Below are 14,345 nucleotides of genomic sequence, written 5' to 3' on the forward strand. Positions count from 1 at the left end.
GACTCAGGAGAATAAATGGAATATCTCCCACGTAAAAAAAGGGTTATTTTTTTTAAAAAAGATAAGAAGTAAAAGGGTTTTATATATTTTTGGAGAAGAATTAGGTTATAAAGAAGAGGAGGCCAGAACCGGGCGAGGGATGAGAGACAACAGAAAAGAAAGTGGAGAGTGGAGCTTGAAGAAAAAAGCATTGGAAGTTAGTAAGGGAGGAGGATTGGTCAGTGGGTGAACCAAAAAAGGAGAAAGAGGACTAGTTTAGAGTAAAGGTAAGGAAGGAGAACTAAGTTTTTCTCTTTTTTTTTTTCTTTAAAAAGATAAGCAAAAGGGTTTATCTTTTTGGGAGGTGAGTTAGATTATAAATAAGAAGAGACAAGAACGGGGAAGGATGAGAGACAACATAAAAGAAAGCCGTGAGTGGAGATTGAAGGAAAAAGCATTGGAAGTTAACAAGGGAAGAGGATTGGCCAGTGGTGGAAAAAAAAGGTGGAAGAGTACTAACTTAGAGTAAAGGTAAGAAGAGCTAACTTTTTCTCTTATAATGTGTGTGATTTGGTGTTCAAGTTCCTAATGTAACTGTATAATGCTCCTCAAGGATAGGTAAAAAATGCTTGGGGATTCTTTGTCTTAATTGGAAAAGTACGAGCCATCAAACATAAAGAAGCGACAAAGAACTGATTTAAAGAACTGATTTATCTAGTGATAGGGAGTAATTCATAAAAAAAAATGCTTAATATGACTGAAAATGTAAAACACACAGTCCAGAAATATTTAACACATTTCATACTTTTATTTCTATAATTTTTTTATACAGTTTATGTTTGTAAAAATATCATTTTTCTTACATGAATATAAGCGTTCGCAATTAAGGGCGGTAGAAAGTGTTGTACGGTCAGAACATGATACACAAATTACCCTACATTTTTATGTATAATTTCACGTTGCAGAACTTGATCTTTTGTTTACTTGTGCATGAAGCTTTTCCTATGCATATGGTACATATGTTTCTTACTTTATTGTTTCCTCAATTTATTTCTATTTTATTTTCATTTTCTCAAATTTTCTATTTAAAATAATAATTTTAATTAAAAGAATAAAATTATAATCTTATATTTTAATTTATTAAAATAGTTTTTATATAGTAAATGCAATTCAGCGTATAATATTTTGGATTGCCTGATATGAGGAAGATCAGAGATAGAGTATTTGAGCAGGAATGGACTAAAGATGTTTTCATTTTAAAACATTTCGCTTTTATTTCCAAATTCATTAAACAAACGTCACAAATACATTAATCTTCTCTGAGTGTGTGAGATTTTGCTTTTCCATTTACTTTTTTTCTCTCCTGTTTTAGTGGGCACATTTGTTGACTTTCACATAATCGCTTTGTAACTAGGAGTGCACAACCCTAATTTGAATATGTAGCAGAGACAGTGCATATGCATATGCATATGTTTCTTACTTTATTGCTTTGATTGACAACACTAGGCATTATTCACTTTTCCCTTTTCCTGCTTCTCTTTTACCACCACTATAAATACCCCCATTCTTTCCCTTGGCCAGAAACACACTCTTCTCTTCGCTTTTCCTTCTCTCAGGCATTATTTTCCTTCCACATTTGTTTCTTCTATTCCATTTTCTTAAACACCATGAAGAACAAAGGTTATACAATTCTGATGGCGTTGGAATTGACTTCAATAGGTATTAAGTATGGAGGTTTAAACAACAACCCCTTCCAACATTCAACTCCAACTGTTTTGCTCTTCTTCACAGCAGCATGTTCTCACGTACTTGCTTCCAGAGCTCAAACGAACTGGCCAACTATTTTCATATTCAACGTCTCTGGTGTAGTTGGATGTGAAGCACTTATGTGGATTCTCATTGCTCCTGAGGTTTTATGGTGGTATATCATCAACGTGCCTCTTTTACTTCTCTCCTTCTACTTCAACTACAACCACATCAATGAACTCATCCGTAACAGGACTCTTTTACTTGTCACCTTGTGGTTCAACTACTATCAGATCAATGAACTCATTCGTGGTAGGACTCACGACCCAAATTGGATCTGCAAGTCTATGTGTGTAAGATAGGCAGGTGAGCTCCTTTGTACCATGTTGAATCTGTGTTTCTGGGCAACTTTTGTTATTTTGTTCTGCTATGTTTATACTTTTCTAAGTTTTAAGTTTAGTTATGTTTGTTAGTATTAAAGTGTAATGCAAATTCTAGAAGAATGTAGAAGCTCCTTAAATAGAAGAATTGAAATGTAATACAAGTTCTAGAATATTCTAGAAAAACCTAAGATAGGAAGAAAAATCAAGAATATTCTACATAGGTAAAAATCTAGAACATTCCACATAAGGTATGGCTAGTATGTTCTAGAATAATCTATGGGTCTATAAATACCCATGAACTCTACCATTTGATGTATGAAGCCAACATCTACCATTTGTATGAGCTAACATTTACTACAACTAAAGACAACTACAACACTTCTTTCAACTACTACTTCTACATTCTACTATCTCTACATTTTCTCTACCACATCAACTACTCCTTTCACAACCTTCAAAATACATTGGTACCAGAGCTACGTTCGGTCATCTACTGGGCGTAGATAAAATTTTTCAACTACCTCAAACAAAACTATAACTCATTCTACTACTTCCAAATATATTCTCAACACATGGCTACTACTAATCAAACATCATCAATTCCAGTACCTATTTTCAAAGGAGAAAATTATGATTTTTGGAGTGTCAAAATGAAGACATTCTTCCGCTCTCAAGATTTATGGGATATCATAGAAGAGGGATTCAATATTCCAGAAGACACCTCTACTCTTACTGTAGCTCAAAAGAAGGAGTTGAAAGAAAACAAGCAGAAGGATTCAAGGGCTTTATTTGTTCTTCAACAAGCAGTTGATGAGACAATTTTTCCAAGGATAATTGGTGCCACAAGTGCAAAACAAGCTTGGAATACAATACAAGAGGAGTTTCAAGGAAGTGACGAGGTACGCAATATTAAACTTCATTCTCTAAGACGAGAGTTTGAATTATTAAGAATGAAAGAATCTGAGACCATTAAAGACTACTATTCTAGAATAAAAGAAATAGTTAGTCAGATGAGAGCCTATGGGGAAAATATTCTTGACAAAAAGATCGTTGAGAAAATTTTAATTTCTATTCCCCAAAAGTATGATGCAATCGCAACCGCGATTGAACAAACAAAAGATTTGGCTACATTGTCAGTCACACAACTAATGGGCTCTCTTGAAGCTATGAACAAAGATTGAAAAGGCATGAAGAAGACTCGGTTGAAAATGCCTTTCAATCAAAACTAAAATTACGGTCTCAGAATAAAGAATATGAAGGAAATAAAAGTAGAGAAGAAATTTCTAGAAATAAAGAAAATCCTAGAAGCTTCTCGAAGACTCGTCAAGAAAAATATCCTCCATGTGGCATATGTAAAAAGACAAGTCACTTGGAAAAAGATTGTTGGCATCATGGAAAACCTCAATGCCACTATTGCAAGAAATTTGGTCACGTAGAAAAGTATTGTCGTAATAAAAATAAGTATCAAGCAAACTTTGCGGAAGAAGATAATCAAGAGAAACTCTTATTCTACGCCAATCAAGAATCTTCTGGTAGAGAAGGAAGTTGGTACTTGGATAGTGGATGCAGCAATCACATGGCGAAAGATCAAAGCATCTTCAAAGACATTGATAAATCTGTCAATGTCAAAGTTCGGCTAGGAAATGGCACCACAGTGGAGTCTCGAGGCAAAGGAACTGTCATGGTGGAGACAAAGAAAGGTACGAAATTCATCAAGGATGTTTTACTAGTTCCAAATCTTAAAGAAAATCTTTTAAGTATTGGCCAAATGATGGAGAATGGATATTCTCTTCATTTTGAGAAAGATACATGCAAAATTTATGACAATAAAATGATAGAAATTGGCCAAGTAAAAATGGAGAAGAGAAATAGAAGCTTTCCTATAAGCTTCAAACCTGGAACTAATATTGCCATGAAGGTAGAAGTTGATGACTCATGGCTTTGGCATAGGAGATTTGGCCACTTCAACACACATGCCTTAAAACTTCTATATACGAAAAACATGATGAGAGATCTTCCATGCTTGAAGGAGAATAATGAATCATGTAAGGATGTCTCCTCGGAAAACAACATCGATTACCATTCTCGACAGACAAAGCATGGAGAGCAAAAGACTTATTGGAGTTGATTCATACCGATGTTTGCGGACCGATGAGAACACCTTCACATCATAACAACAGGTATTTCATCCTCTTCATTGATGACTTCTCTAGAATGACATGGGTCTATTTCTTAAAGGCAAAGTCAGAAGTTTTTGGAGTATTCAAGAAATTCAAGGCCCTTGTTGAGAAGCAAAGTGGAAAACAGCTAAAAGTACTTAGAAGTGATCGTGGCAAGGAGTACACATCTCACGAGTTTGACAAATTCTGTGAAGATGAAGGCATAGAGCGACAACTTACAGTCGCATATACTCCACAACAAAATGACGTGTCAGAGAGAAAGAATCGCACAGTTATGGAGATGGCAAGATCAATGCTGAAAGAGAAAAGTATGCCTAATACTTTTTGGGCTGAAGCAGTTTACACTGCAGTTTATATTCTAAACAGATGTCCAACTAAAGCAGTCCAAGACAAGACTCCTATTGAAGCTTGGAGTGGGAGAAAGCCATCGGCTAAACACCTACGAGTATTTGGATCTATCTGCTACATACATGTTCCTGATCAAAGGAGGCACAAGCTTGAAGACAAAACTATACGAGGAATATTTTTGGGATATAGCACACAGTCAAAAGGCTATCGAGTTTACAACCTACAAACTAAAAAGCTCATCATCAGTCGAGATGTTGAAGTTGATGAAAATGCTTCTTGGAATTGGGAAGAAGAAAAAGTTGTTAAAAGCAACATTCTACTTCCAGTGCAACAATCTCAAGAAAAAACTCAAGAAGAGGAAGAAAATTTAGGTACGCTTTCTCCACCTCCACAACAAGATTCTTCACCTGAATCTAGTCCAAGAAGAGTAAGATCTTTGGTAGACATATATGAAACTTGCAATATGGTCGTGATTGAGCCTAACTGTTATGAAGAAGCATCAAAGCAAGAAGTATGGGTCAAGGCTATGGAAGAAGAGATTAAAATGATTGAGAAGAATAACACTTGGGAACTCGTAAATTGCCCTCATGGAAAAGACATCATTGGAGTCAAATGGATATATAAAACAAAGCTCAATCCTGATGGAACTATACAAAAGCATAAAGCAAGATTGGCTGCCAAAGGCTACTCACAGCAACCAGGAATAGACTACAATGAGACATTTGCTCCAGTTGCTCGCTTAGATACAATTAGAGTTTTAATAGCTCTTGCAGCACAAAAAGGATGGAACATCTATCAATTGGATGTCAAGTCAGCCTTTCTAAATGGGGTGCTCGAAGAAGAGATTTATGTTGAACAACCACAGGGCTTCATCAACGAAGGCAATGAAGGCAAAGTACTAAGATTTAAAAAAGCATTATATGGCCTGAAGCAAGCTCCTCGAGCATGGTATAGCAAGATTGATAAATACTTCATCGATCAAGGATTCAGGAGGAGCAAGAGTGAGCCAACACTATATATTAAGGCACAAGGTCAGTACCATCTCATTGTCTCTATATATGTCGATGATCTTATCTATACAGGAAACAATATAGAGATGATGATAGAATTTAAAGAAGACATGATGAAGACATTTGAAATGACTGACCTTGGCTTGATGAACTATTTCCTCGGTATAGAGGTGAAACAAGAAAAGGAAGGTATATTTATCTCTCAAAAGAAATATATTGAAGCTCTATTAAAGAAGTTCAAGATGAATGGTTGTAAACCTGTCACTACTCCACTGGTGGTAAATGAGAAGCTACAGAAAGATGATGGAGCACAAGAGGCAGATGCATCATGCTACAGGAGTTTAATTGGAAGTCTCCTGTATCTCACAGCCACACGACCAGACATTATGTATGCTACAAGTCTTCTATCAAGATTCATGCAAAAGCCAAGTCAGATTCATTATGGAGTAGGAAAAAGAATTTTAAGATATCTACAAGGCACAAAGGAGTTTGGTATATGGTACAAAACCATGACTAACTCAAGGATGATTGGCTACATAGATAGTGATTGGGCAGGATCAGTGGACGACATGAAAAGTACGTCAGGATATGCTTTCTCACTAGGTTCGGGTATTTTATCTTGGGCATCAAAGAAACAAGCAACCGTGGCACAATCAACAGCAGAAGCAGAGTATGTAGCAGCTACTGAAACCACAAGTCAAGCAATATGGCTAAGAAGAATACTTGAAGAAATGGGTGAACCACAAGATGGACCGACTATTATCTATTGCGATAACAAATCGGCAATAGCAATAGCAAAAAAATCCAGTCCATCATCAAAGAACAAAACATATAGCCATTAAATATCACTTCATTCGAGATGAAGAGACAACTAAACAAATTCGACTCGAGTACTGTCCAACAGAAGACCAAATTGCAGATATATTTACGAAGGCATTACCAAGACCAAGATTTGAACTACTGCGCACAATGCTTGGAGTTACCGAATTTGCATTAAGGAGGAGTATTAAAGTGTAATGCAAATTCTAGAAGAATGTAGAAGCTCCTTAAATAGAAGAATTGAAATGTAATACAAGTTCTAGAATATTCTAGAAAAACCTAAGATAGGAAGAAAAATCAAGAATATTCTACATAGGTAAAAATCTAGAACATTCCACATAAGGTATGGCTAGTATGTTCTAGAATAATCTATGGGTCTATAAATACCCATGAACTCTACCATTTGATGTATGAAGCCAACATCTACCATTTGTATGAGCTAACATCTACTACAACTAAAGACAACTACAACACTTCTTTCAACTACTACTTCTACATTCTACTATCTCTACATTTTCTCTACCACATCAACTACTCCTTTCACAACCTTCAAAATACTAACATCCATAAATTAAGGAAGTATCAGTGTGGAGGACACATAATTTTGTGTTAAATTTCAAAATAATTATTGATTATTAATTAATGAGTGTTATGAGTGTGGAGGACACACCCTTAGGAACGTATCAGTGTGGAGGACACACGCTGTAGGAACGTACGAGAGGATACACAATTTTTTTGTTAAATTTCAAAATAATTATTAATTTTCGGAGATGAAATGAGGAGTGCACCACGGTGTACTTGTTTTTGGACATCTGATTGGAGGAGGATGGATAAGAGTGCAACGGGAAGGGAAGTGTTTAACCAAATTACCCTACATTCCTACATTCTCATGTAGTAATTCTTCTCTTGTTGAATGTTTTTAGGTTCGGAGCCATGCTTCTTTCAGTATGTCCTTCTTTTTGACCGTAAATGCTGTCATGTGGTTCTTCTAATGGCCTTCTTCTCAACGACTACTATATCGCTCAATGTACAATTCAATACTGCTACGTTATCCTATGACCGTAAAAAGTGGTGCGAACTAGCAACCTGTGATAAACTAAGCGTCTTTTTGTAATTGATATAGATGCAGAAACGTGTGATAAAGACCAAGAGTGTTATGAGAAAAGAAAGGATAGGAATTGTATTTCTTATTCCATGAGAAGAGAGTACAATTTTACATATATATAATTGTTTGAAACAATATATAAACGGAATATAAATATAAAAATAGAATATAAATATATGAAGATAAATGCACAGATATGAACGGAAAATAAATTAAATCCAATATCCCCCTCAAGCTGCAGCATATATATCCTTAATGCTCAGCTTGGACAACAAAGATTGAAATTGTGCTGGATGCAAAGCTTTAGTATGAATGTCTGCAAGTTGTGCTGAAGTAGGAATGGACAGGAGCTTAATTACACCAGCTTGAACTTTATCTCTTATGAGATGACAATCAATTTCAATATGCTTTGTTCTTTCATGCATGGTTGGATTTTGTGCAATTTGTATAGCAGATTGATTGTCACAAAACAGAGAAACTGGTTGTGGTAGAGGTTGTTTCAAATCATGGAGCAAATACAGAAGCCATTGAATTTCACATGTTGTGGAAGCTAAAGCTCTATATTCTGCTTCGGTGGATGATCTAGATATAGTACCTTGCTTCTTGGATTTCCAGCTAATTAATGATGCACCATAGAACACATTAAAACCAATCACAGACCTTCTAGTGTCAGGGCAAGCAGCCCAATCAGAATCACTAAAAGCCTTGAGAGTATGTTCTGTGTTGGAGGGAAAGAATAATCCTTGTCCTGGATTGTTCTTGATATATCTCAGGATTCTTATTGCTGCTGCATAGTGATCTTCCAAAGGATTGGAAAGAAATTGACTGAGAGTACTAACAGCGAAACATAAATCTGGTCTTGTGTTGGTTAGATATAGTAACCTGCCAAGAAGTCGTCTATAGGCCTGCACATCTGAATAGGGTTTCCCTTCTGTCTTGGAAAATTTTGTGCCTGGCTGTATAGGAGTAGAAACAGGTTGACACCCCAACAATCCTGCATCTTCTAGTAACTCTAAAGCATACTTCCTTTGTGACAAATTAATGCCCTGTTGAGATCTTGCAATTTCTAAGCCCAGAAAATACTTGAGTTGGCCTAAGTCTTTAATCTTGAACTTTGCATTCAATAGAGCCTTCACAGTTTGGATTTCCTGGATGTCATCACCTGATCTCAAATCCAAAAGAGTCCACAATGTTATCACGTTCTTCCGCAACCAATTCTTTTCCTGTCCAGATCTTCATTTTCTACCTTTCGTTCTTGGCTTTTCTGCCTTTTTCTTCTCCTTTTATGGCTACTCCCTCTGTTACTCTCGCATCGTTGCAAGATACAACACATGACTATTACATTCATCCTAATGAGAATCCTTCATTGGTGCTTGTTTCCCCGATTCTTGAAGGTCACAATTATCATGGATGGGCTCGCTCGATGTCTATGGCACTACAAATGAAGAATAAATTTGGCTTTGTTGATGGTTCCATTCCTTGCCCAGCTGGTACAGATCCAATGGTTCAAGCATGGAAGCGTTGCAATAATCTAGTTTTATCTTGGATCAATCATTCTGTTTCTCATGAGATTGCTACAAGTATTATTTGGATTGACTCTGCTGCTACGGCATGGAAGGATCTCAAAGATCGTTTCTCCCAAGGTGATTCTGTTCGAATTTCACAATTGCATCAAGATCTTTATTCAATGCATCAGTCTGATTTAAGTGTTACTGCATATTACACTAAAATGAAGATTCTCTGGGATGAACTTTGCAATTTTCGCCCTATTCCTGAATGCCAATCTTCTGCTTCTTGTTGTGTTGTTTCTAAGACAATGAAGGAATATCGTGAAAATGATTGTGTTCTTTGTTTTCTTAGAGGCTTGAATGATAATTACTCTGTTGTTCGCTCTCAGATCCTTCTCATGGATCCCTTGCCTTCTTTACCCAAAATTTTTTCGATGATAATTCAACATGAGCGACAATTACAATCCGGAATTCTTTCTCAACCTCCAGTCATGGCGTCACAAGTTTCTCAATCTAAACCTTCTTTTTCTACCTTCAATGGCAGAGGTAAACCCTCTCTTGCCAATGATTATGGCCGGGAAAGATCTTCATATCAAGGTTCTCAGGCTCGTTATCAAGGTTCTCAGGCTCGTTCCTCAAGGGGAAGGTTTGGTGCACCTCGACAATGCACTCACTGTGGCAGGACAAACCACACCATTGATACTTGCTTTCTAATACATGGATTACCACCTGATCTCAAATCCAAAAGAGTCCACAATGTTACAACAGATTCTTCTACAGTAGTTCCTTCTTATAATAATTCTCCGGCACAGTCACATTCCGCAATTTTGGGACTTTCTCAAGAGCAAATTCATGGTTTATTGGCACTTCTTCCTCAATCTAATCCCACAATCCCACATTCAACTAGATGTAACTAATGCCTTTTTACATGGGGATCTAGATGAAGAAGTATACATGTCTCTTCCTCTTGGTTATAAATCTGAAAAACCAGGACAAGTTTGCAAGTTGTTGAAGTCTTTATATGGACTCAAACAAGCCTCTAGACAATGGAATTACAAGTTGACAACTACTTTACTTTCTTTGGGCTACACACAATCAAAATCAAATTATTCACTTTTTGTCAAAAGTGATTCTGCTCATATTACCATCTTACTTGTTTATGTAGATGATATAGTTTTGGCAGGTGATGACATCCAGGAAATCCAAACTGTGAAGGCTCTGATACCATGTTATGAGAAAAGAAAGGATAGGAATTGTATTTCTTATTCCATGAGAAGAGAGTACAATTTTACATATATATAATTGTTTGAAACAATATATAAACGGAATATAAATATAAAAATAGAATATAAATATATGAAGATAAATGCACAGATATGAACGGAAAATAAATTAAATCCAATAAAGAGCGTGGAATTCATGCCTTTGAGTGTATGTCCTTCTTTTTTATGCTGTCATGTGGTTCTTCTATGGCCTTCTTCTCAACGACTACTACATCTAAGCAATGAACAAGGGAACGAAAAGAACAACAATATGTGTAGTTTAGTGTTTAGGGTTCTTCTTTTGTTAGGTGGTGAATTATGTTAGCAAGCATGAACATCTCTTTCGCTTCTTTTTCCATCACTCTCACTGTAGTAAAATGTGTAGCCTAGTAGTGTGCTGTCTTCTTTCGGTGTGTACCTCACTCAAACTCGTCAAATTCTCTCTTTCCTTGTACGCGTAATCTATGTTCATGTTATGGGAATTAATTATTTAACGGGTTATGAAATCTATGACTACACTTTTTATTTATTTTCTTATATGCAAGAATCATCGTTGTTGGTTATTTGTAAATCATCGCTATGCTTCAAAGCAATGTAGGTAGTGGAAATTGAGGGGTCTTATCTTGTTTTACGATGTCATGGTGAAGGAGAAAGATAGAAAAAGATGACCTAAAAGTAAAAAAACTTAAATCTTTGGGACGGAAGATAAGAAACAATAATCAGAAAAACCCTAATATAAGAATATACATTTATTTGATACATATTATGAAAATAAAATAATTATAAAAAAATAAATTTTTGTATTTTTTTTAAAAAGAAAAAGTAAAATGTAAAAAAATAATATCAAATAAATATAAAAAAATTATATATTAAAATAATATTTTTCTTGATAAAAATATACACGTCCAACATGAAGGGGTTATTTTTTTGAAAAGATAAGAAGCAAAAGGGTTTTATTTTTTGAGGAGAATTAGGTTAGAAAGAAGAGGCAAGAACCGGGCGAGGGATGAGAGAAAACAGAAAAGAAAGTGGTGAGTGAAGATGGAAGGAAAAAGCATAGAAAGTTAACAAGGATGAACCAAAAAATGGAGGAAGAGTGTTAGTTTAGAGTAAAGTAAAGACAAAAAAGGAGGAAGAGTGCTAGCCTAGAGTAAAGGTAAGGAAGAAGAGGTAACTTTTTCTCTTTTTGGGAGGAGAATTAGGTTATAAAAAAGGAGAGACAAGAACGGGAAAGAATGAGAGGCAACAGAAAAGAAAGAAAACCGTGAGTGGAGACTGAAGGAAAAAGCATTAGAAGTTAATAAGGGAGGAGGATCGGCCAGAGGGTGAACAAAAAATAGGAAGAGAGGTGACTTAAAGTAAAGGTAAGGAGGAAAAGAGGTAAGGAGAATTAGCTTTTTCTCTTATGTATTGTGTGTGATTTGGTGTGATTATTCACTCTTCATGCATTATGGGTACATGGTAGGATTTAAAGTTAGTTTGACACGAATTAAAAAAAAAAACATTACTACTTTTAATAATATAATAATATATATTATGATTTTAAATTAAAAAAATAATATAATAATCAAAATATTATTATTTAACCGTGTCAAATTAACGTAATTTGTATATGTGAAAGTATCACTGCTATTTAAGGAAAGGGAGAGGGTGAAGGGACAAACCCATTTTTTCTAAATTCTCGTGCAATCCCATGCATCTCATTCCCTGTACTAATTTGAAAAATGATTCTTTGACACACCTAAATTTTTTATATTAATTTGATACTATCCTTACTTACTTTTTACTCTTTTCTTTCTTGAAAAAATATAAAATTTTACACTTTTAAGACTATTTTACCTTTATATTCTGTGTCAAATGAATGTAAAAGTGTGTCATGGTATCATTTCTCTACTAATTTCACGCATTTATAACCACTTCTCTCTTCCACGTACTCATGTACTCTTTCTTCCTTTTTCAGTGCATGAGATCACCCATCAACAGACACGGGTCCCACATAGCTAACAACCTAAGACTTCTACCAATACACAGTTCATCATTACGTGGCCCTACACTCCAAGAAAAAACTGGAAACCCATTCTATGGGATCATCTGCACACATTCAATGATTAAGATCTTAATAGAAACATTTCTTTCTCTATTTTGGGGAGAGAGAGAAAGGAAGAGTATAGGGGAGAGGGGACAACACCTGTAAAGGGGATTGGGAATTTTGGGAAATTTGGAAATGAGGTCAGGTTATATGACCACTTGAGGTTTTTTGTGTTCCTCTCCTCTTTCGCCCTTTTGAGAGAAATTGTGCAGCATTGTTGGTGTGCTAATTTTGTATGGAAAGTGGTTGATTAGTAGAATTGAATCATGCAAAATTACAGTTATCAAAACCGGTAACCCGAATCGACCCACTAGAGAGATTGGTCACTTAGTAAGTTAATCCAATCCAGTTCACTTATTAGTGAGTTGAAAAAATTCGAACCTGATCCGACTTATCACGGATTGGTGAGTTAAATAGGTTGACTCACCGACTCACTTAATTATAAGTTTTTTTAAATAAAAAAATTATAATTTCTTTTAATTCAAATCTAAATAAATTTCATCCTAAAATAATGTTAAATTTCAAAGACAATTCAAAATAAATAAAAAATCATACAATCCAAGCGTAATCCAAAAACAAACACATAAGGCGAACAAATAAGTTTTTAATATTGATAATTTTTGTATCACTTGTCCATTCTATAATATTAGAATCTTGAATAAATAAATTCATAATATTTTTCTCTTTTGAGACTTTTTTTTATCTCATCTACAATATAAAAAAATGTTAATTAATAATATTGAAACTCAAAATAATAAATAATTAAATTAAATTAGGTGGGTTGGTGAACCAACCCGACTCATCAAGAGTTCAACTCTTGTGAGCGAGGTTCTAAGGAGCCGAGTTAAAAACTAACCTGTATAAAAAAATTACATTTTTTTCAAACCCAACCTGACTAAATTGGCTCACGAGTTACTATCCATTTTTAGAGTACAATGCAAAACAAAGATTACAAGAAGATAACACTTGCTGATTTGAAGAGCCAATTTTTTTAAACAGAGGTCTTGAGTGTCCTTCACTCTTACCACGCAATTTCCAACATTTCTCCTTTGTGTGTCTTGGCTTCTCACAATGGGTGCACCATATATTATCTTGTTGCCCTTCCACTGAGAATCAGTCATTGGGAAGATAGAAACAGAACGACAAGCTTGGGCGTCACTTGCACTCGCTGAGCCTAATTGTTCATGATCGAACACTGGGCGCTTTGGTATTGTCATTCATAATATCATGGTTCTGAGGATGTGAAGCACTAATGTGGATTCTCATTGTGATATATCATCAACGTCCTTCTTTTACTCGTGACCTCATTCTGCTTCAACTAAATTCAGATGAATCAACTCATTTGTGGCACGAATCGCGATCCAAATTTGGCCTCCCATGCAAGACTGTGTGTAACATATGCAGATGTGGTCCTTTGTAGCATGTTGAATCTGTCTCTCTGGGGAAACTGTTATTTTGTTTTACTATGTTTTTGTGTTTTTCTAAGTTTGAAGGGTTTTTTTATGTTTGACTGGTTATGTTTGTTGATCCATAAATTAGGCAGACTACTGCCTATAAATTAATACTCTTCAGTTCACAGAACTCATAACTCTAGAAATCATATTTAATAAACTTTACCTATGAATGGCATTTGATGCTTTTAATATATATAGTATTCAAATAAAAATAATTGATTCATTATTCCATTAAAATAGGCATTAACGCAATAAATATACTAATAAATGGTCAGAGCTTATTAAACAAGACTCATTGTTAATTTTATACATGAGAGAATCTGTGAAAACAAATTAGAATCTTCAGAGAATGCTTGGAAATGGGTTCTTTTGTTATCCTTACTTTGAACCAAATTCTTCTCGGCTAATTTGCAAGTTTCCCAGTAGTTTTCTAGAATAATAGTTTAAATAATAGGTCAATTA

At 35.1% G+C, this 14,345-nt stretch overlaps 1 protein-coding gene and 1 long non-coding RNA gene across 2 annotated transcripts; both read left to right on the forward strand.

Moving 5' to 3' along the window:
* The first annotated feature begins 74 nt into the window (after window positions 1–74).
* On the forward strand, window positions 75–12,545 carry LOC148203432 (uncharacterized). Its single transcript, XR_015784123.1, has 3 exons — window positions 75–510; window positions 1,699–2,091; window positions 12,301–12,545. It is a non-coding gene; the product is annotated as an uncharacterized LOC148203432 (long non-coding RNA).
* Window positions 8,825–9,953, forward strand: LOC148203433 (uncharacterized). Its single transcript, XM_088106880.1, has 2 exons — window positions 8,825–9,213; window positions 9,623–9,953. The coding sequence occupies exons 1-2, from the start codon at window positions 8,856–8,858 to the stop codon at window positions 9,790–9,792; spliced, it is 528 nt and encodes a 175-aa protein (XP_087963006.1). The 5' UTR covers window positions 8,825–8,855; the 3' UTR covers window positions 9,793–9,953.
* Window positions 12,546–14,345: the final 1,800 nt, after the last annotated feature.

The sequence above is a fragment of the Vigna umbellata genome, chromosome 2 (assembly GCF_029865625.1).
Source record: "Vigna umbellata cultivar VRB3 chromosome 2, Vumbellata_1.0, whole genome shotgun sequence".
NCBI lineage: Eukaryota > Viridiplantae > Streptophyta > Magnoliopsida > Fabales > Fabaceae > Vigna > Vigna umbellata.

What these genes read in the sequence shown, in the direction of transcription:
- LOC148203433 (XM_088106880.1), top strand. Translation starts at nt 8,856, where the DNA reads ATGGCTACTCCCTCTGTTACTCTCGCATCGTTGCAAGATACAACACAT. An exon ending in CAAAGATCGTTTCTCCCAAG is followed by an intron (nt 9,214 to 9,622) that starts GTGATTCTGTTC and finishes CTTCAATGGCAG; the next exon opens with AGGTAAACCCTCTCTTGCCA.